This window comes from Rhipicephalus sanguineus, chromosome 2 (assembly GCF_013339695.2).
Source record: "Rhipicephalus sanguineus isolate Rsan-2018 chromosome 2, BIME_Rsan_1.4, whole genome shotgun sequence".
NCBI classification, from domain to species: Eukaryota; Metazoa; Arthropoda; class Arachnida; order Ixodida; family Ixodidae; genus Rhipicephalus; species Rhipicephalus sanguineus.
In genome coordinates this window covers 96,603,185-96,625,579 of record NC_051177.1, presented here as the reverse complement: position 1 = coordinate 96,625,579, position 22,395 = coordinate 96,603,185, and the positions used below count along the sequence as shown (strand labels likewise).

At 47.4% G+C, this 22,395-nt stretch overlaps 1 protein-coding gene across 1 annotated transcript in view; it reads right to left on the bottom strand.

The window, feature by feature from the left end:
- LOC119381769 (Down syndrome cell adhesion molecule-like protein Dscam2) overlaps positions 1–22,395 on the bottom strand; it is a 400,583-nt gene that overhangs the window by 190,232 nt on the left and 187,956 nt on the right. Inside the window, 1 exon segment of the mRNA XM_049412889.1 lies at positions 4,582–4,743. Within this exon segment, the coding sequence (XP_049268846.1) occupies positions 4,582–4,743 (162 nt within the window).

Below are 22,395 nucleotides of genomic sequence, written 5' to 3'. Positions count from 1 at the left end.
AGCGTCTCATGAACACAGTAGCACCATTACTTTGACATGGCCAAAATATCGCTGTAGTTGGCCTATTACCTCCCTGCCTGTTCTTTATCTTTCTCTCTCTCTTTAGGTTTAATTCCGCAAAAGCGACTAAGGCTATGCATCGCCAGTAACAGGCATAATAGGGGTGGCACAAATACTACATGAGACGCATTTTTGATGGCGTAAGTGTCTACGTATGAACTTGACCTCAGATGACCCCGGCATGTTTGGGGCCGTACGTTCGCAACCGTCGAAAGTGTCACGTGACCTTCCTCTCGCGCAGCTCGTGAAGCGAGCAATGCTGCTCGTGCTCAAGCTGAATAGGGGAAGAAGAAGGCTTGCGTACCGCTTGGCTACGCTTTCCTGCTCCCAGAGGTACTGTCATTACAACTCGGGCCACTTCTGTACGTTTGACATTTAACAACCACTACGCCTTACGACCGCCCTGATAATACCAACCTCACAGGAGCCCTGGCAATGGGGTTTGAAGAGCTGTGCCCCTCGCATGATGACATTGCGATTCCAGAAGTACATTTGCACTTTATTTGCTCTGGCTTGCCCCTCGAATACGAAGAACTGTGTTGCATAATCTGCAGTTCGTAAAGCGAAAAAGTTTGTGCCTCCCCCCTAAAAGCATCTGCGAACCAAAATAAAAGTGCTTGTGTGTAAACCGCATAAAAATCTTATTGCAACAGAGAAAATTGCCCGAAATGTATTTATCTAACACATACTAAAACTCGGATAGCGTCATAACGTCGCTTAAACGATAGTTAAGGCGACCTTCATTTTTTTTTTTTTTGAGAAACGTCTCACGTCCAGTAATCAGAGGCTCTTGTGGCAAGCATCCAGCTGACGTAACCGTTTTACGCCAGTTCCTATGCGAACAGAAAAGTTTAAATCCTAGCTAAAGTGGAAAACACTACGAGCGATTCTATTGCCTCAATTTAGGCGTTTCCAGTTAGTTCAAAATGTATCAGTGCTGCATAGTATATATGATCTCCAATTAGCGTCCGCCAATTACTAAAAAAAATGTATATTTGCAGTCGAGTAATATTTGGCGCACTTCCACTTAGTCGCTGGGAAAGTTGGCGCAGTGTTTCGACGATCAAGGCTGCTGTCACGCCACACTGCAAGCTTTGCCTGTTAATAACTCTATTACACCATTCCCAAACTGCCACCGTACATTTCGAAGCAGACATACCCTGTCGCGACTTCCCAGTGTCTTACGCGTCCGTCAATTTTTCTGGCATCAGCGCGTCCTATTTCACAGAGGCGCGTTGCAATCATTACAGCGCGCAAGCTACAAAGAATTTCAGTCGGTTGACGTCTTTCTCAAAGCTCGCGTTCTTTTAGTCAAAAAAACACAAGAAGCTGAAGAAAAAAAAAAAGGAAGAGAGAGAGGCAGTGGTAGGCGAGTCGTAGACAACATAATTTTTTTTCTCTTTCTTCTCGTTTCCTCGACACACAGCATTCCACTTTCTGGCTGCCTCAAACCACGCTCTCGTTCCAACAGCCAATCCAAGAGACGCGCGTCTTCTCAGATCGTTGTTTCTTACTTGTATGTCTCCGCCGTTATTACCACTCTGCTGCTGGCTGCAGCATTCACCACGTCTCCCTCTTTTTCCCCCTCTCTCTATTCCTTTCTCTCTCTCTCTCTCTCTCTCTCTCACAGCCGTCACAAGCCGGTGTCGTAGTCGACGCGGGGTGCTGTCATCTTTCTCTGCGTATCTTCCGCGAGCCCCGCGTTTTTGTCCTGCAGTTCTCGATATTTATACCCCTCCCCCTTCCTTTCCTTCTCAGCAACCTTCGGGTTCCACGCATTTTTGCGAGAACCGCCACATTCCCTCCGCCGAGGACGCCGGCAGCGGGGCACGAGGCCCGTCCGTATCTCGACCGCCCGTCCAGCGAGTACCACTCGCATTAGCCGCGTTCCATTGTTTCCCGCGCTCGGAGACAGCGGCGCCGGTTCGCACATGCAGCGCCCTGAATGGGGGCTCCCTCCTCACATCCTCTTCAGTCACCCACCCTTCTTCGCACTGCCTTTCTCGTACACGACACCACAGGGCACCGAGACAAGAGTGCCGACCCGCGGCTACTTCCCCCTCGTCCGCCCTACAATGACACAGCGACGGTTGAAGCCTGAGTTCGTACCGGAAGGAAGGAAACCGTACGTGAACGGCAGTGCGCCTCTACTGCATGCAGGCACCACCTGCATTCCTCACGGACAGCTTTGCACGTTACAACATCAACTGTGACTTAGGCATCTTGATTAGCTGCTTGATTAGCATCTTGATTCGACCAGCTTAAGCAATATTACATATATCATTAATTATATGCTTTATTCTATTTTTTATCCCCATTTTCTGTTACTGTTCTTTCTTTCTTTTATTCTGAAATAAACTGAAAAGTTTCACAATTTGTTACTGTATAAGGATGTATGCAGCATCACGTACTATTTATTCACTGTATTGTTTTCTCTTTGTACTACTTTTCTCGATGATAATAGTGTGCAAACTTGTTATTTTATTGACTTGTATATATTCTATTAGTGTATTAATAGTGTCTGTGGCCAAATGCTGACCGAAGTCCAAGATACACGGGGTGAGAGCTTTGTCAAGCTGCCTAAAAGCAGCTTTTTCTCTCACTCCTCATGATCTGTATTGCTCATGAAATAAACATCTATTCTATTCTATTCTATTCTATTCTATTCTATAAAATAACCCGATAACTGATAAGAACTTGTTGCTGGGCGAGTTGGGGAATGCTTGACGGCATCTTCATTTTAATCATAATTGTTAAGGTTTAACGCCCCAAAACCACGATACGATTATGAAGAACGCCATACTGGAGGGCCTCGGAAATTTCGACCACCTGGGGTTCTTTAACGTGCACTTAAATCTAAGTACACGGGCCTCGAGAATTTTCGCCTCCATCGAAAATGCGGCCGCCGTGGCCGGGATTCTATCCCACGACCTTTGGGTCAGCAGTCGAGTGTCATAACCTCTAGACCACCGTGGCGGGCGGCGGCTTCATTTTAGCGCTAAAAAGACAAACACATGAGAGACGACAGGACAAGCGCTATCGTCCTGTCGTCTCTCATGGGTTTGTCCTTTTAGCCCTAAAATCAAGATGTCATCTAGATAACTGATGTTTGCACCGCCACTGGTAATTGCCATTTTTTATCATCATTGCCGCTGTCCAACGACACTTGTAAGATCACTTGCAGTCGCTACTTGTTACGTTAGTATTTGTAATTGCCATTCCATGCAGTACCTGCCGTCCTGCGTATAGGTAAGTTGTTCCGAGTGAAATCCCAAGCTGCCTATTGCCTTGATCTGCAACAGCAATGGCCACGTAAAAATATCGTAGGGCATGCGTACTATCTGTAAGTGCGTACGTCCCATCTGGTACGAGCGTCTATTTAGGACCACGAACACTGCAGCGCACGTGAAGATAACAGGCAGACAGATGGACGAAGACGAGCACTAGAATTTCCATAATCGCTCGAATCATTCTTCAACACTTGCCTTGCTTACTATACAGCCAAGTCGCGAGGGAAAAAAAAAGATGTAGATTCATATAGACAGCGCTATTATTAAATGCATCGAAACTATTTCAATGATATAACCGTCGTGGTAGCTTAGTGGGTATGGTGTTGCGCCGGTAAGCTCGAGGGCGTGGGTTTGATATCTGACCATGGCGGCCGAATTTCTAATGGGGCGAAACGCGAAAAACGCCAGGCCTGCATGATGCGCGCAGCGCAGTCACAGCGAAAGCTGGAAGAGCGGCCTTCTATAGAACCCCTTCTAAACGCTCTTGGGAAAAATAATACAAGCACACGTGCAAGGTATCCGCTGCACCACAAATAATTTTTGTTAAGTAGACAAGCACCCACTATGTCATTATTCATCTTTCTGTGGATAAGCGAGGTACCCGCTACACATCTGTAAGGCATCATGTACACTTTGTTGATGCTTCATGCGGCTGATGACGATGAAGAATTATGGTTGACCACTTTGTAGTGGGTGGGAAGCTTTAAACCACACACTCGTTGCGCACTTGGTATTGTGTGACACCTGGTTGTCATTTTGCTGTTCTACCACTCGATATTACACATGGTAACGCGATCCTTTGCCCGATATGACGCCTGCGTAGGGTCTTTTTGCAAAGGAATTTCCAGAACCAGCGTGGCTCAATGGTAGAATGTTCGGCTGCTACGCAGAGAACCCAGGTTCAAACCCCATGCGATCCTGGAAACTTTTATTTATTCATTTTTTTTTCTTCGCGCAAGAGTGGTTACGGACACCGGCGGCGGCGGCGGACAACTACCCCATTGCCGTTGTGGTCTGATAAGAGCTGTTGCTGTAAAACAGATTTAGGTCACGTTAAAGGACCCCACGAAGTGAAAATTACACCGGAGTCCCCTGCAACTGCGCGCCTGATAATCATGTAGCTGTTCTTGCCTGTAAAGCCCCAAAAGTTGATCTATATTTTACTGTTATAAACTGCTAGAAGGGTCATCTAAGAATTGTTCATTTCAGGGCCATTCGGCTGGGCACTTACCTTCAGCGAGCGTCGAGTGAATGAGTAGACCGTCGTCCCTGAGCCAGGCGGTGATGGCGAGCACGTCCTTTGCGAACGACGGCAGGTGGCAGCGGAACAACGCGGCGTTTCCCCGCGTCACGAACTCGTCGTAAGCACGCACTTCGAATGGTTGCGACACGACTGCAAGGGAGAACAGTAAGAATAACTTAATTCATTTGAATGTCGTATAACGTAGTACAACACATCCATCACGTCTACTCAAGCCCTGTTCAATAGCCAGTTGTACCTACAGAGCTTAAATGGCATGATCGCACCCCGATGCTTCGTAACATTTCTTAGTATGGGCAAGTTGACTAAAAAATAGTGCTAACCATACGCTTGGTTGATTGCCACATAATCTTAGTTTTGCCCATTTCTCAATGAAATTAAGCTTTACGGAACAGCACCAAATTTGGGGCGAGTTGTTTTTGCAAAGCAGAACACATAAGCGCGCACAGGTGAATGTGATGCGCGCACAGGACAGGTGATTGTGATGACAACACAAGCGCTTAAGCGCTTGTGTTTTCACTTCATCTGTCCAACTTCCTCTGTTCTTCCTCTGTCCTTGTTTCTGCGCGTTTAAGTGTTGTGCTTTAGAAAACACTGGTTTGTACAAAATTGGAGCAGGCTTCAGCAACTCGGGATGCATCTCTCGGTTCGTGAACAAAACACTGCAGCACGAGCACTATTTGTTAGAGTTTAGGGGACTCGTTAAGAGCTCAAATATTTGTTTAAAGCACTCTAATGTCTGGGATTTCCACTCGGCTCACAGGGCAGTGTGATGCCTTTACATGGACACTGCCCATTCCACACGGAAGTGTTCTAACTTCTCCAAAAGGTTTAAACGTATGCAAACATGTAGCCTATGAGTGGTAATAATTGGCATACACATTTCCATGGTGTAGTATATGGGGGAGGGTAGGGGAGACTGCGCAGCGCGGCACCGTTCGCAGTATGGCTCATTGGCTGCGTGCTTATGTGCTGTTCCGCCTCGTTGCGCAGGTTATATTGTTCTCGTTACCTCCCTTCACTTAAATTTGTCAAAGTCTTCTTGCTGCGCTAGTATTGCATTCACGAAACGAACCACTAGCCTACCTAATCTTTCGTCACTGGTGATTTTCTGTTGAAACCGGTGAATTTCTGTTGAAATTTTTTCATATGATTCCGTTTCATCCTGAGCGATATAGGGCAACCTCACAGTGACAAGCCGTCTAGTAGAAGCAGGTTCGAATAGCTCGCTGTTGTCACGCGGTGAAGAGTGTTTCTAGGTCGCATGCAGCGACACATGGCGCACAAACGACATAGCCGGACATGTGTTGTTGTAAACCGCCGCAGTAAATAGGGAAGCCGGAACTGCAGAATACATGCAAGCGCGATATCCGCGGCATCTATAATTGTTTCGATAAGTTGACACTGTAGCGTCAGCTACACAGTTTTGTTTCCCGAAGAAAATCATTCGTGCGTACATAACATACAAGTTCCGTACACACAAGACACCACTCAACCAGCGTTGCCCGCGTGAAACAACCAGAACAAAGATGCGATATCATCACGCACAATTTCATGGCCTATTAGCACCTGATCAAACACATCTGAAATTTTAAAAAAAGTACATCGACGCAGGGACTGAGCGGGTATAGAAAAGCGTTGGCGATATCGGGCAACGAGGACCATCCTAAAAGATGTCCCTGCGACAATTCCCTTTTTTTCCAACGAGAGAACTCCCGATCGCAGCCGTATAATCAAGCCATTTATTTCTAGCTATGCAGCGTGGCCGCGTCTGCGTTCTGTTATTTTTCTATCCTTCGTTGCATCTTCAGTCTCGACCGTTGGAGGCTATACGCGCCACTCGAATATCGGCTTCGCCGGCGGAGAAGAAGGCCCCCATCGCGGACGTTCTTCAAGCGCGCCAGCCCGGAGAAACAGTGCGCAGGCTTTTGACGCCGTTCGATAAGAATGGTGCCGAGCGCCGCAGCGGCTTTCGTAGCGCATGATAGATGACACAATCGCGCCGGTACTTAGGAAAAAGGGAAGGGTGCATTGCAGTAGGAAACTTGGTGAGGATAGGAGGATGGGAAAGAAGAGAGTCTAGACGCTACGTGAGCTCGAGACGCCGCGACCGATGACGAGGAGGGGGGGGGGGGGCTGCATGATGGATCCCGCGAGCCTGCGTCGCTTTATTTCCATGAGAAACGTACGCGCATTCTCTGTCGTTTATTGGCTGGCGAGAGTTTTATGTATCTAATCATCGGGGGGGGGAGCACCATAATTCGGGCTGGCTGTTTATTCAAGGCTTGTTTTCCGAACGATCGTGCCTTAGTTTGTGTACTCTATACCCGCGGTTTTCGTTTCGACGAGAAGGCGACTGAGCAAGTCCGCGCGAATTTGTGCGTCTGCTATTGACCCGATTATTGAGTTGAGATACGCAAACGAGACTCGATGCACTCAGTCGGTGGAACGCTTTTTCCGTTCCATGTGGTCGGGTTGCAATTAATATTTATGGCGATGGACAGAGCGATTCTGTTTGCTTAGCTGTTTCTCTGGCGCGAGAAAGTGGGTCGCTCCGGTACGTACTTATAGAGTTTCCAGACTAGCATGGCTCGACTGGCGCGGAACTCAAGCAAGAAATACATCGATCCACAGTAATTACTCAGCCCGCACCTCATTCATAAGGGCTTGTTAACGAATAATTTCCTAACGTATTCCCGCTGTAATAACAACGCTGTTAGTTACGTTGTCTCGGGTTTAATATTGTCTAATATACTGATGCGAACAATGGATTGCGTTTTCGCTTTTACGAATTACAAGGTTGTCTTCGTTTCGCATATCGGATAGGTAAGCCCGCGCGTGGACCTGATGGCCGACGTTGGTTTTCAGCTATTTAGCTGTTGTTAAAGTTCAGCTATTCTTCAAGGGGAAGCACCTTGGAGGTTCAGCCCGTAAGCATTGTCCGGAAACACAAGCACTAAGAATATTCCCTACTGGAAAAAGTGCAATAAAGAAGGACACAAGAAGACTAAGATCTTTGTTCTTAGTCCTTCTAGTAAGAAATTGAAAATAGACAACCGCCCGTTTACAGCACGAAGCCACAAGGAAATCCATACGTATTTTTCACAAAGCAAGCTTCTTAGTTCGAACCCCAGACCAGGACGCCTTTTTCGGCAACTAAGAAGCTTTCTGAGAAATCCGTACGAATTTCCCTGTGGCTTCCTGCTACAAACGGGTGGTTATCTATTTTCCCCTTCTTGGTCCTTCCGCCGCCTAGCGGGATTCCGCTTAACTTTGCAATACTAAGTTTTTCTAGTAACGAAGCCGAACCAACAGGCTTAATCCCAGGCACCTTTCGGAATATTGGCCCTCTTAGCCGCTTTAGGCCTGCTGGACAACCGCCCTCTCACGGAGAACAAAACCCTAGGGCCCTGGCCTACCCGGTCTTCAGCACAAGCCGCTCTGAGGGCGTCGTTGCGGTTTTTTCAAGCAACCGGACTCAACGTCAAACTGTGACTGTTGGCAGAAAATGTTGCTGTGTAGTACTTGGACTACGGTCATGACTTTGTTTTTTTTTTGGTGTTGTTTTTTGCTGTCGTCACATATCTTCTTCTTCTCTTTCCTTATTTTACATCCCCTTTCCCCTTCCCACGTACAGGGTATCAAACCGGAGAATTCTTCTGGTTAACCTCCCTGTCTTTCTTTTCTCTCTGTTCACTCTCTCTCTCTCACTCAGCTACAAAGCGCTTCGCAAATTGATATTCTGCAGGTAAACACCTATACATGACTGCCAAGGAAAGAAAAAGAGGTTGCACCACAAAGAAAGCTACAAATACTCACAAACACATTGTGAAATTTCTTAATTTTCATAATTGTGGTCGTCGTAAGCAACATCATCGACCTAATGAGTTATATAGTTGGTTCCTCCATAGGGCCCGTCTGATCACACAGGGTAACGAGTAAAGTGGTCAATCGGCTTTTCAAAACCTACACTTTTGGGTGCACGCCATGTTACTTACATGCCTCGAACCCCATCACCACCTTCAGGGAAGCAGTGTAAAACGGCCGCCCATCTGAAAAATTGGGTGATTTTTCATTGGCATTCGCGAGTTTTCTTCTATCTTCCGTTTCCACTCTTTCTTTCTCTTTTTCTCTCTACTTCTCTCTCTCTCTCTCTCTGTCGCCTCTGCCAGCGACGCTCACTCCAGTTTAGTGTGCATGGTTCTCCTTTATCCGGCTGTGAGACCGGCCCTAATAAGCTACAAAAGACAATCTGCGAACATAAACCAAAATTTGAAGCGCAAGATATGCAATATTGAATGCATTAACCTGTGCGGAGCCTAAAGCATGCACCTGGGATAGGATTAGCACACGTGTAGCAACAGGGACAGCTGAGCCAGATTAAGTAAAAAGGATTGTTAACTGTGGTTTAGATTTTCAACAAGAAATAACTTCCTTCCTACCCTTTCTTTCAATTGTTTCCTTTGGGCACTCAGGAACTCCAATAAACTTGGGGCTCACGTAGCCTCCCCTGGCTCTCGTCTACTCTAAAATTTTGCAGGCGTTATCATATTACATAAGGCGGCCGAGCGGCTTCTTTTCAGTGTAGAAGGGGTGCTTTACTCTGAAACCATCGCGCGCCAAGCCGAATAATCTTTCTTTATTATTAGTGCACGTGCTTTACCAAAAGGTATTCTTCCTCATCGAACGAACGCTTGCGCCGCGCGCCTTGTCTGCCGGCACTACCATGGCTGGAAGCCAGTGCCTAATTGCTTTCATTGTTGGCAGCTTTTATCTCCCCTCGTCCAGGAGAGGCGGGGACCAACAAGGTTTCTAATAAGTGGTTTAATTACACACGCCCGCGGCTGGGTAGCGGTGAGTGGCGTCCCGCTTTTCTATTTCTTTATCTACTTTCTTCTACTTCCTTTCGAGTTTACCAAATTGCGTCCCGTCTTGCTTCTCCTGTGTTTTTAATCTAAGTTTGTTGGTTTCGGATCCTTGGGCGAGATATAATTTGTAACTCTAGTCAAACCCAAGTTTCTGAGCCTGCGGTAGCGCTCGCGCTACTACATAATTGAAGAGACCCCACTTCGAGTTAGTGCCGGTACTTACCGAAAAAAAGGGGGGAGCTTTAACAAAGCGCATTGTAAGGTCGGGTATCTACAAAGTGTAATTTTTTTGGCAAACAATTTCAGAAAGAGCAGACAGACGCGAGCCCGACGTGATGCCTGACATGTTATTAGCGAAGCCGGCCCTGCCAATAGTGAACACCGCTCTCGAACGAATAGCCTTCCTGAATTCGGTGCTTGATCCTTTGTGTTTCGTATAACCCATTAGTATATTGTGAAACGCCGCTCGCTCGCCATTTTAAAACATGCGCGTTCTTCTTTGCAGATTAAACTAACGTTTTGCAACATGTGTTTAGGGCAGGGAGGCTTTGTCTGAGCTGCAGCCCACGATGACAATATAGAGACCGTATTCACAGAGCCTCCACGTAAGTGCGTTCAAACGTAGTCAACTTTTGCAAGCGTAACCCTCTAACCACTTTACCAGCGGTCTTTCTTTTTGTTGTTGTTGTTGTTGGGATAGACAACAGTTGTACCATACGCTAACAGACATGACAGTTGTTTTATTCCTTTCCGAGCTTATATTGTAAATCACATTGCAGAGTTGATGAAAGCTCGGTGGGCTTGTGACGCACTCCTCCATTATTTCGTCGGTTTTCATTTCACGCTGTACTTGCGGTAAGTGAGGCGAAGAATTGCAGTAAATTCGCGGTAAGTGTACCAAATACGTTACCTCCGAAGCAAGGGCACGAAAAGGAAATTTGTTACAAGTGAAAGATGGCAAACTCGCTCGTAAGTAGAATCACTCAGGCCCATCCTAGAGCCTGAGTGAGGTCGACTGAGTGCGGCGATGGTCAGTCTGAGACTGAATCCGAGTGATCCCACTGTGAATGAGTAGCGTTCCTTTTTTGCATGTGTATGTGTTCATACGACTCACCTAATGAGCCGCCTAAGAGAAGTGTGCGCTCTATGAGCCTATTTTTAGGCACTACATGAAATAATCAAGAAATAAGTGAACAAGATAAATCAGTTACTGAGCAAACACAACATAAGACTTTCCTCTAAGAACGCCGCAGCTTTGATCCCCGCCCGCAACACCAGTTTGCAGTTGGACGTGATTCATTCTTTACAGTAGAGATAGCGTTAAATGCGTTAATACACGCACAAAAAAAAACAAAAAACAGAGAAAACTATTATTAATCCAAAATAGCAACTCAGACCTGTTCAAATGACGTCTGTACTAACGTCCACAGAACGCGTTTCGACGGATTACGTTTCTCCTCCACATCGCGCAAAGGCACTGAGAACGCACTCACGAGAAATGAGAAGTCGCATTAGACTGAAACCTTTTATTGCGAGCCTCGAACACGAACGTCGATAAAGGCCTCCGGAGCATTAGACTTCTCCACACAGCAACAGCCTTGCATGTAAACGCGCGCGGCGGGCCTGTTGTTTCTGACTGGCAATATAGTATTTGCCCCCATTGCATCAGATGCCCCATATTGGGCCACCCTTTACATATACGTTTGCTCTACGAAGCGCGAGCGCGTACGCCAAAGCACGCGCACGGATACACAAACCTCGTTGTCGCCCTCTCTTCCCCATTCCCACTTTATCTCCCTACACGCAGCATCGGCCGCTGCAATTGGACGCCGCCGGGATCGAGCATTCCTCCTCGTCTCACGTCCAGCGCGCAACACTAATGGGGCTGATTAAGAAACATGTCCCGGCTCGGCTGATTAACGACCTTCGGATGCCGCCACGCCCAACGGAGTCCCGGGTTTCAATTTCATCGCCGCCTTCTTCCTCGCCTGCCTTACTGCTGGCACGTAGCGACGAACGCATCTCTCACGACGAAGTACGATGCGCGTGTCGCGATGTGACTGGCAAGCTTCCAGCGGCACCGAAAGCGTCGGAATTGAATAGGAGGTAAAAACAGAAGAAACGGTAAAAAGGTTGATACGGTCAGAAAGGAGGCGCGATAGGGAGGGTATATTAGAGAGAAGTGAGGAGGAAGCGCATTGAAGAGGAAAGGAGGATGGCAGTCTCATCGCGCAGCGATGACAACTCGTTCCGCAAGAACTGAGGAATCGTTATCCCAACCGCACAAGTCGCGTCCCGCACGCGGCGAGCTGCAAGTGGCTTTCGCGTCGCATAAGACAAAGGGTAGAGCAGGGAACGCCCGGAAGGAAAGAGCAGCCGGAGAAGAAGACGTGCCCGGCTAGCGCCTCGGACACTCGCCCGCGTGCGCACGCACAAACTCACACAGAGGTCAGTACAAACGGTAAAAGAACAAAAACAAAGGCGTTCTGGCATTGGTCGAGGCAGCGGAATTGAGCGCCGCTTCAGTGGCGGTGCCGACTCTTCTTGGCAAGCCGTATACGCCGCGCATCGTTTCGTGTACCCCTTGGCGGGGTCCACTCCGACGCGCGCTCGTGAGAGCAATGTGGGATGGAGGGGAGAGACATCCGGGGTACTTGTGCTGCGAGGGGGGGGGGCATTGTTTTCGCCGATAATTAGGGTGCCTGACAAATGTATTCCGCTATGGCATGGCACTCGAACGCATCCCTCTCGACGCCGCTGGGGTATGCAGCGGCGCGTCGCGAATGGAAAATGGTAAACGCAAGAATGCTCCTGCAGCACTTTCCTTTATATTTATTAAGCTTTGTTTTTCTTCTTCGAGATTCAGCGGCATTTGGAGAGGTCCCGATGCTTTTGAGGGCGAAATGCATTTCGGCCGAGGGGCGCTGAGTCGAGCGTAAATGGTTTTGACGCGACGAGTGAAGCGGTGGGGAAATAAAAGAACACGAATAAAAAGTGCCTTAATTGAACGAAAAAGATGGTTTGAGGGTTCAAGGTTTTAATGACATGGAACAAGACTAATGAATGCCGAGATGTATTGGGGGCGCTTGCATGCTGCGGGCTGAGAGTTTCTTGCAATCGTGCATCCGTAGATAACTTGCACGTGGTCGCGGCGGCAAGCTGGTCAGGCTAGCGTTTTCTCTAATGCCATGCCAAGTGTTAAATGCCACTGCGCTGCACTTACACGAGGCGTAGCCTGCTTTAATTTTCTAGAGAATGTCGTACCAGCGTTGCGTAAGCAGCGACGTTGCTCAATGGCGCAACTTCGATGCACGGTATGCGCGGACTTCGCCAGACGCGTAATTACTGTGTCAGCTAGACAATCCTAATTGACGCGCGTTCTAAACGAAGTGTTTCTTAGTCTGGAACTTGTGGTAGCGCGTGCCAACACGAAACCGATTGCGTCATGGATACTCGTCGCCACTAAGATTTGTAAGTCAGAACACGCGGTATGGTAGTGCCGTGGACGAAAATAATTCGCTTGACCTCTCGAAGCGCTCACGCCTTTCCAGGGAAATTTGTCCGACCCCTTTGATTATACGTTTTAAACAGAGACGAAATCCGCGAAGTATTTGTACCGCGTTATTAAGCTTGTTTGAAAGATTTTTTTTTCCAATTCATAATCATTCGTAGTTTAAAGTGAATTCTTCGTAGCAGTATAAGAAGACAAAATGATATTAGGGAAGTTGCAATCGATTTGCTACCCTACCCCGGGGAAGGGGGCAGGAAAAGGATAAGGGCGGATAGAAGCGATAAGAGAAAAACCTATAGCGCACGCATAGCAGCGCTCATCGCGCGTGCCCCGATGGTTGCAACAGAAACAATTTATTTTTCTGCGATTGTCATAGAGAAAATATACTCAATGCACGATAATAAAGGGTTGCAAGGATGGTTCCAGCGTATACCCAGAACTTGCAGTTCGCTCCGAGCTGATGGAGTTATATACCATAGCCTGTAACAAAACTAAGCTACGATAAATGAACGCGTAAGAGCATCCTCAAGCGATTTCGCTCGATGTACGTTGCTTAACCTTGCCTACGGAATTATTGAGGCACGTGGACGCTAGTCTTTCCTCCGAAAGATTCGTCCCAATCATCCAATTTCAATTGTCATAAAACCGGTTTTATACAATGCGACGACGCTTAAGTTTTATTTTTTTTTTTGCTTATTTCTATGTTACGTAGAGAAGAAGTGAGACGAGAAGAAACCTGCGCATTAAATTCCATCCAATTTCCGTCCGTAGATAGAAATACATAATCTCGAGCCGAGAAGCACGAACCGCTTTTTAGAGCGATATAACAAAAAAAACAAAAATGAATGTGTCAGTAAGGGAGACACGAGAAAGTGGCGCAAGCACGCAAACTCGGCTCTGTTAGCGCTCACACGTTTCAATTTCAGCACTCGCCCTCCCTTTCCTCACCCTTTCCCAGGCCGCAAGAAGTTGCCCGATATAGCGCGAAAGCTAGGCCAACCCTAAAGCTGGCACCTCGAGTGGGACCTGCCTCTAAGCCACAGACTTCTCCGCGAGCCCTTTGAATGGCATGGCAATTTCCGGTGCGTGCTTCGTTTCTGCTTCTTTCTACCGGCACTCCTTCTTGAGCTGTTCTTTTCTGTTTTATTTTTCCAATGAACCATAGATCTACGCTTTCCGTGCTTGCTTCCCAATTCCTTTCTTCAGGTGTCGTAGTTCTTTCTTCTTCGTCTTCTTAGTACTCTTCTTATTTTTTCGCTATTAGCCTTTGACTTCTCTTACCTTTCTTTATTCCTAGTCGTTTCTGGTTCGCCTCGCGCGCTCTAGTTCTCTGAATATCTTGATTTCCTCCACCGCAACCCTTTCTTTCTCTCCATTCCCGTTCTCTTTTCGATTCCGCGCTGACCTCCTCTCCCTGCTTCCTCTCTCCCTCTCTCAATCTGACCCCCTCCTACAAGCGGCGGCGTCGAAAGCATCCGCGAAGTCAGCGGCATACCCGTTCCTATACGCCTTCGCCAATCTTCCCCGAACCGGGAGATGTGGGGCGGCGGCGGTGGCCACTCTCAGCTGTAGGGACAAAAGCGGATCGCTCGTCTGAATGCCCTTGTTCCTTTTGATAGAGCGCGCCGTCCGCCTAGCCTGCAATCCCAGCTCCGGAAACGTACGAACGCTAACTAGCCGCTGGAGCTGAACAAGAATAAGGCACCTTGCGGTGGCCTGTCCGAGACCGTAGACATATCCAACCGGCCCGGGAGTGGGCTAGTAAGGAAACCGCGTCGACGCCTTCTCGCAGCGATTCCCAGTGATTCGTCCTCCGCGTATATGGCATGTCCCTGCTTCGACCTTGTTTATCTTCGATCCTGCTTATGAATCTCGATCCGCCGCATTCATTCCGGTTTGCTATACTTTCTTTTTTCGCTGTTGTCAACCCTTCATTTCAGGGCTTTCTTTCTTTCTTTCTTTCTTTCTTTCTTTCTTTCTTTTCGTTTCTTTTCTTCTTCCGTTCTTCATCCTTTCTTTCTTATTCTTCTCTTTCTTTCTTTCTTTCCTTTCTTTCTTTCTTTTCTTTCTTTCTCTTTCTGTTCTTTCCTTGATCTTCTCTTTCGTTTCTTCTTATCTTTCTTCGTTTCGCGGGCGGTGATTCCGTACTCCTCCTAGTAGATGGAGGAGAAATGGAGTTCCTCCATCGGGAATCCCCGAACGTATGTCACTGCTTACGTCTTGGCGGTTGATCCGTTGCGATGAATTCAGGGCTTTCGAACTTGGACGGGGTTTCCAACAACCGCATTCCTCCAGCTCCTCGCTTTCTCTTCGCTCTTTTTCTGCTTAAACTTCTGTTTGTTGCAGCTTGCAATCAAAAAGCAATTGTTCATGAACTGGCTCCGACCACATCGATTCCGGCTTCCTGGGACAAATATAACTGAATGAATGAATGAATGAATGAATGATGAAATGAATGAATGAATGAATGAATGAATGAATGAACCAAGCACAGTTAGGAAAATCTCGTTCTTTTTTTTCTAAGCATCTGCAAAAGTATCTTCGCTAGATCTGCTTCACCGTTCATCATCTTCCTCCCCCTCCTTAAGCAGCCTCTCCTACCAGCTCACGTGCTTAATCCGTGACGCGCCGGACTGAATGACACAGGTGAGTGAATGAAAATTAAATTTATACAGGAGCAAATTCCTGATGGAGAGCCAGTGAGAGTAGAGTTACTGTATATGCTACCTTTAGGTAGCAGAGTTGCGCATCTGTCTTCCAACGCCGCTAGCAACCATGCATTGCGGAGAAGCTGCCGCTTGGGCCAATTTTTTTATTTCTCGACGCCTCCGCTGCAGCGAACTGAATTAACACTAGCCATCGACAGCCAATGTTTATCGCCGCTCTTCGACACGCCAGACAGGTTAATCGGCGACACGGTAGGCATGTCGCCTGCAAAAACGAAGTGCGACTTCACCGCATAGCTGTGGTTGCTAGCCGGACCTATGCGCTACTCTGCTACCTAAAGGTAACATATACAGTGACTCTAAGTGAGAGCACATTACTGCGCCCTCTTTCGTGCTTTCTTTTCCTTCAGCTCTCGCGAGGTTTTGTTGCTCCTTGTCCTCTTGAAGGCATAAAATTTTACACGAGGTGGTTTCGGAAGCGTGGCGACGCTCACTGACCCTCCGCGTTTACTACGTGTAGCGAGAGGGAGAGAGACGTGAAGGCGGCCAGGTCCACTATAACAATGCGTGTGGCGGCGAGCGTAAAAACCAGGGAACCGTTCAGACCGATGGCAGGAGCAGAAGACTATTCTTTATTCTTCGTTTTATAAACCTCTGGAACGTCTGAGCAGCGTTTCGCAATCCGTACGGCATGCGAACATACTCGAAAAGTCCGAATGGTGTCACAATTGCAGTCTTCGGGATGTCCGCTGGCTCGACCGGAATCTGGTGGTAGGCCTTTACCAAGTCTATTTTGTTGAATATCACCGCTCCCGCGAGGTTGGCAGAGAAGTCGTGAATGTGAGGGAGGGGATAGCGATCAGGTATGGTGCGCGCGTTGAGGGCTCGATAGTCACCACAGGGGCGCCAATCCCCTGGATCACGCTTTGGGACCATGTGGAGAGCTGACGACCAACTGCTCGACGAAGGGCGGATGATGCCCAGTTGCAGCATGTGGTAGAATTCTCTTTTCGCGATGGCAAGGCGGTCCCCAGCGAGGCGCCTGGGTCGGCAAAATACTGGAGGGCCAGTAGTGACAACATGATGCGTGACGTTGTGACGTACAGGCAGCTCAAGGTTGGAAGGCTTCGTGATGGCTGGAAAGTCTGCTAGAATTGAGGCGAACATAGATGCCGGTATCTGTGGCGCCGTTCCAGTGGTATATGTTGGAGGTGCGAGGATGCCTTGTATGGACATCCTGGTCGTTGTGTCGACGAGTCGACATGCCCGGAGGTCAACGCTGAGGGCGAAGTGGGTCAGAAAATCAGCACCCAATATGGCCATGCGTACACCTGCAACAACGAATACCCATCGGAAGGTGCGTCGGAGACCCAAATCGATGGTGAGAGAGCGCTGACCATATGTATTGATGGCAGAGTTGTTGGCTGCTTGAAGGGGAGCAGTCTGCGGAGAGCGCTGCCGGTCGAGTCGTGTGGCAGGAACGACACTGACCTCTGCACCTGTGTCCACGAGAAATCGATGTCCGGCAATCCTGTCAGTGACGTAGAACAGGCGGCTTGTCGTATGGCCCCGCCCGCTGCGCAGCTCCCAGAGCCGCCCGCCAGAGACCCACTGGTCTCCGATGGTCATCTCACGTTAACGACCTGGACTGCCCACGGACCCTATCGTTTCGCGATATGAACATTCTTGTATATACACCCCCATCGTTTTTCATTCCGGGCTCTTTTCTGCGGGGGGGAGTAATCTGTAGCGTCATCATCATCGCCATTCATCATCATCATCATCGTTTTACCATTTACGCGCCGCGCCTCTCGCGCAGCTCATGCTGAGAGCTCGAGGCGCGAGGAGTTAAGAACGTGCTCACGCTCCTGGGGGCTGGACGCCGGCAGCCGCTGCCGCTCTGCTTGTACCAGGGCCTGCGAATAAAGTAGCGAGAACGGCACGGCCACGTCGGCCGCCTTCACGTCTCTCTCTCACTCGCTACACTACGCTAGTAAGCATACAGGGGGCCAAACAGCGTTAGTGATACAGAATGTGACACGAAGATGATTTCATAGCGCGTTATTTCGATTACCCTTGTAAGTACTCTGACATCATTTACTAGTATATTTAAGAGGTATAGGATCTCATATAGGTAAGGAAAAAGTACGACGACGAGCTGAATTCGCAAAACTCATATCGCGATGCTTGGTAGCGTTGAGCATCAATGGCTCTCCCTCATGTGGTAGTAGAGCTGTATGTAGTTGGCATAGAGCAAGAGCGAGCAAGTATATACGAGGATGAAGCCAACGCATCTCTGACAGAATTTCTAAGAAATTATTTGACGTCTCGTTTAATGCCCGATGGCTCCAGGTTGGTTCCTATATGAGATGGCGTTGTTTTCTGAACGATTTCAGCGTTTAAAGTGAGGGCAGGAGAAAAAGAAATACAGCTACTGCGACACGTGGGACGGAATCATAGACAGTAGTAAGATATATTTGAATAAAATACGTTCGTCGTCAAAGTAGAGCACACTGAACTAAGTAAGAAAAAAGGTGAATTTATAATGTGGTTCATTGAATTTATGGTCCTTCTTATGCATTTTAGAACGAAACCCATTCCATTCGTCAGCATAGTAATATTGAATTCATGCGGCTTGAACACACTCAATCAGCCGTATAACTAAGTTAGTAAGAGAAGAATCTATACAGCATAACCGCGGAAGCGGTAGCTTTAGCTCTGGGGTTTCTGCGCAAATGCATAGGAAGGGAAAAGTCGTTTTTATTGGCAGCAAACTTGATTATGTTTGTTACAGTTAAAAAGCCGTACCTTCTTTTTGTTGTTCCGTGCAGGTGATTTTAAATTAAGCCGTTGATTTAAAAAAAAAATGTTGAAGGTTAAGAATTTTCGAAAACACAAGCTATCGAGTTTGCAGCTCTATAGGTCAGCAATAAAAACCGACATCAAGGTTCTTTAAAATGCGCGTAATGAAACATCTAAAGCGGATGTTTCATTACGTAGAGTATACATTGTACACCTCTCTAAAATGTACAGCCATGCAGTGAACGTATAACGTTTACAGTGTCGCAATTTTAATTAACTTGTAAATTGACATAGCGACACTACGACACTATTCAGTTGACAGAAGTCTTTGTATCAATCTTTAGTGCGTAGTTATGTACCTGTGTGCTTGTTAGCTATGTTTTTCAAACGCACGAATTTTCGATAACCTTTGTAAAATATTATCGGGCCCAGATTAGTATACCGCTTCCTACACTCACTATAGAATTGAGCATTGTTATCCTATTGCAACAAATATTAATATTGTTCCTGAAATGGTCTTATAAATGCCTATATGAGCTTTTACATGTATCTAAATCGGAGATATCGAAGTTGGCCCCGGAAGACACATTCTTAAAAGGCCCCTGAAACGGACTTTTATTAAGCCGTTGGCTACAACTGCAGTAACTCATTCGCACCATAATTTTAGCGAATTACCCTGCAGTAAGGTACTTACGGGCGATTATAAGGTTACTGCCTTCTAACGCCATGTTTTTACAACTCCTCTCCAACTCCTACGCCGAGCGGTCGGACCTAAGCTACAGTTCCTGCAACTCCCACGCCGGCGCCACGCAAGTTGTGGAAGCCACGCTCGAGTGTTTTCCTGATTGGCCTTTGGGCCACAGTCTGCGGAGATCAGGCCGGTGTTCGACCGCACCGTCAAAGCGCCTACGGACGCCGTGGTACAGAAACATGTGCCAGATTATTGCTCAGAATACGGAAGTCCTTACTGGGGTTAAAGCAAAGCCCATACAACGTCATCATCATCATCATCATCATCATCATCATCATCATGCGTTCTTTTCTAAATTGCTTGATGTGGAGAGGTTGAGGTTCATATCAGCGCAGCCTATTTCCTTACGTTCTGCAGCATAAAATGAAAGAAGAGGGTTACCCACAAACGAAAATGAATAAATAAATAAAGACATGCAGCAAATCGAAAGAAATAAACAAAATAACACGGCAATGGGCAGTTAGCTTGCAGGAGTTCACTTCGCGTTCACACGCACACATTTATGTTCAAGTTATGCCTTCAGTATCCAGAATAACACGTCACTGCATGTATAGCTGCACAGGACTGCTCATCACAAGCGCTTATGTAGTGCAGTGTCCACTGAAAAAACTTTTAGGAAGATGTTCACCCTTGCTGAAGATGCTTTTAACAGCGAAGCAGCTAAAACTCGCTGTAAAACGACCCTGATCCGCGAAAAAAAAAAAAAAAAACCTCCGCGCCGTTGCCTAACAACAACCAAGCCACAGCTGCGCATCACCAGGGTTTAACCTTGCTCTGCCGCACAAGCGCCGAGGAGCAGCCGCCGCCAAGCCACGCCCTCGAGAGTCCGCGCAGCCGCCCCGCCAAGCTCCGCCACAGCTGGTGTGACGTAAGCGAAGCCGCGCATGGCCGCCCTGACGTCATTATAGCCGTGGAATAGCTAGTGTAACCACATTATAACATGTTTGACTTCAGCACTGTCGCTTAGCAACCGCGTATACGTAATAGCTCCTATAAGACCTAGCATCAGCCATGCAAAGGCTTATAGCATCGGCCAAGAAGGCCACGTTAAGCCCCTAAGATCGACCAGGTTTGCTGTTTCTTAAAGAGCTTTACACGGCAAGTGTAAACTTCTTGATTTTTTCAGGTTACGGTCCAAGTAACTTTTGTAATCTGAAAGGGCGCCCCTCCATCATTCTGTTCTGTGCCCATGCAGGACGATGGCATCTCTCGACGACCTCCCAATTTGCCCTGTACGCGTGAGCTGATTCCATTTTTGTTTGTTGCTGCGAACTTATTCCATCACCCCATCTAACTCCGCCATTCTCGGCTACGTTTGCCGCCTCTTGCTATACCTTCTATCGCTCTAACTGACCATCGGATACCTGTCCTTCGCGTTACATTAGTAGCCCATGTCCCCTTTCTTTCTCATAACGTCAACAGAGATATTAGCCTCTTCGTATTTCTTAACGTTGCGCCTATCAGTTTTCGCTCCATCGTACTCCGGGGCGCTAAAAATATCGGACCCTTACGACTTCCGAAGAGCGTGAGAGTTCCCACACACAGATATTCTGCCTTCGACGGGAAAGTTGCTCCCACTTGCAAACATCCGTGAAAGACCTTCGTTATGAAAAGTAGTCCTGAAGTTTGGTTTAGGCAGGTAATCAACTTTATTTAGTGTCACTCTTTTATGTGTTCATTTTCCTAATCTTATCCCTATTTTTTTTCTCTATCCTCTTCGAGTTAATGGCCTTGGTATCCTCTCTGCTCGTGGTGCGTTCATATGCTTGAAGAAATAAAAGAGGCACTCTCCTTGTTCAAAACAAAATAGACAAGGCGAGTACCGCTTTTATTCCTTCAATAAATCACCCTCGCCTGACGACTTTTTGTCGAACCTTGCAATATGTTTAGATGTTTGAATTAATAATCACAATATTAAGTCCCACGCTGACCAGAAAGAAGAATAGTCTGTTAGAAACATCAACAAACGTGCCAATATCTGTCGTTGTTTTTTTTTTTTTTGCTTTATACTCCTCTCTTTGAATAATGCGGATGGCTTTTCGCTGATATATGCCGTTGCAAAATCTTGCAATATTTTGCTGCCACTCTAACAGACCACGGAGTTATTGTGTTACAACATACTACTTCGTTGTGCGTCACCGCATGTAAGGAAAAAAAATTATAGACTAAAAGAGACAGCGCTTACAAGGAGGGGGGGGGGGGGCGTATGGCTCAAGTATTGCAAAGCCCGATCGGGCGTCGCAACTGCCTGCATTGACGCACTCTGCGAAAAGCCTTTGCTTGTTTTCGAAATTGCTATCGTGGCCTAGTCGCTTACAGGGCTCACTTTGGCGCTTCCAAAGTAGCTAACTTTCTTCGCAAGCAAAGCAACATTACATTCTCGTGCAGAGCCAGCGGGAAAAAAAAGCTGGAACTGTAACCGGGATAAAATTCAAAAGGTGGAAACCATTTTTTCTTTTGTTTTCCTGCAACAGACATTTACGGTAGCAGAAAGAGCGTATGAGACAGAAAGAGAGAGAGAGAGAGAGAAAAGTGAAATGTGTTTTCTAGTAGGAAAAAAAAAGCAACAACAAAAAACCATCTTTAACAAGACAAGCGTAGTAATGGTGGCCATTTACGTTTGCTTCTATTTTATTTTATTTTTACACCTTCGCGAAACCGCAGGCATTGCCACATAACGCGACCGAAGAAAGGTTCTCAAGCGGCGGCGTTTAGACCAAAAGATAAAAGATGGAGGCTTCGACAACAGCTACGAAAAAATAAATATCTAGGGGTAAAAAAAACGCAGAGAAAATCGGCTGGGCCGTAAACGACAGCCGCTGCCGGGCCACCGTGGTGCGCCGTTTGGCGCGGCATTTTGAAACAGAATTGTCCGCCAGAGGAACGTGATGGTCGTTCCAATCGCGCGGCTTGCACAGCGACGACGAAATGCCACACGGCTCGCTTTCAAGTGTAGGCCTCCTCCTTTCCCTCCCTTCTCGCTCACTCATCGCATTTCTCTATACACCAAACATCGAGCGCGGCGAGAGGAACGTTATAGGTCCAGCGGTGAGGGATACACGAAGGGGCCTAAACCAATTTGTCGCCCCGCGGTTTTGTCCCCGCAACACCCGTAAGCTCGATCCCTTTCCTTTTTCTTGCTCTAATATTCTTCGCTGCTTTTTTCGCGAATGAACTTTCAGCAAC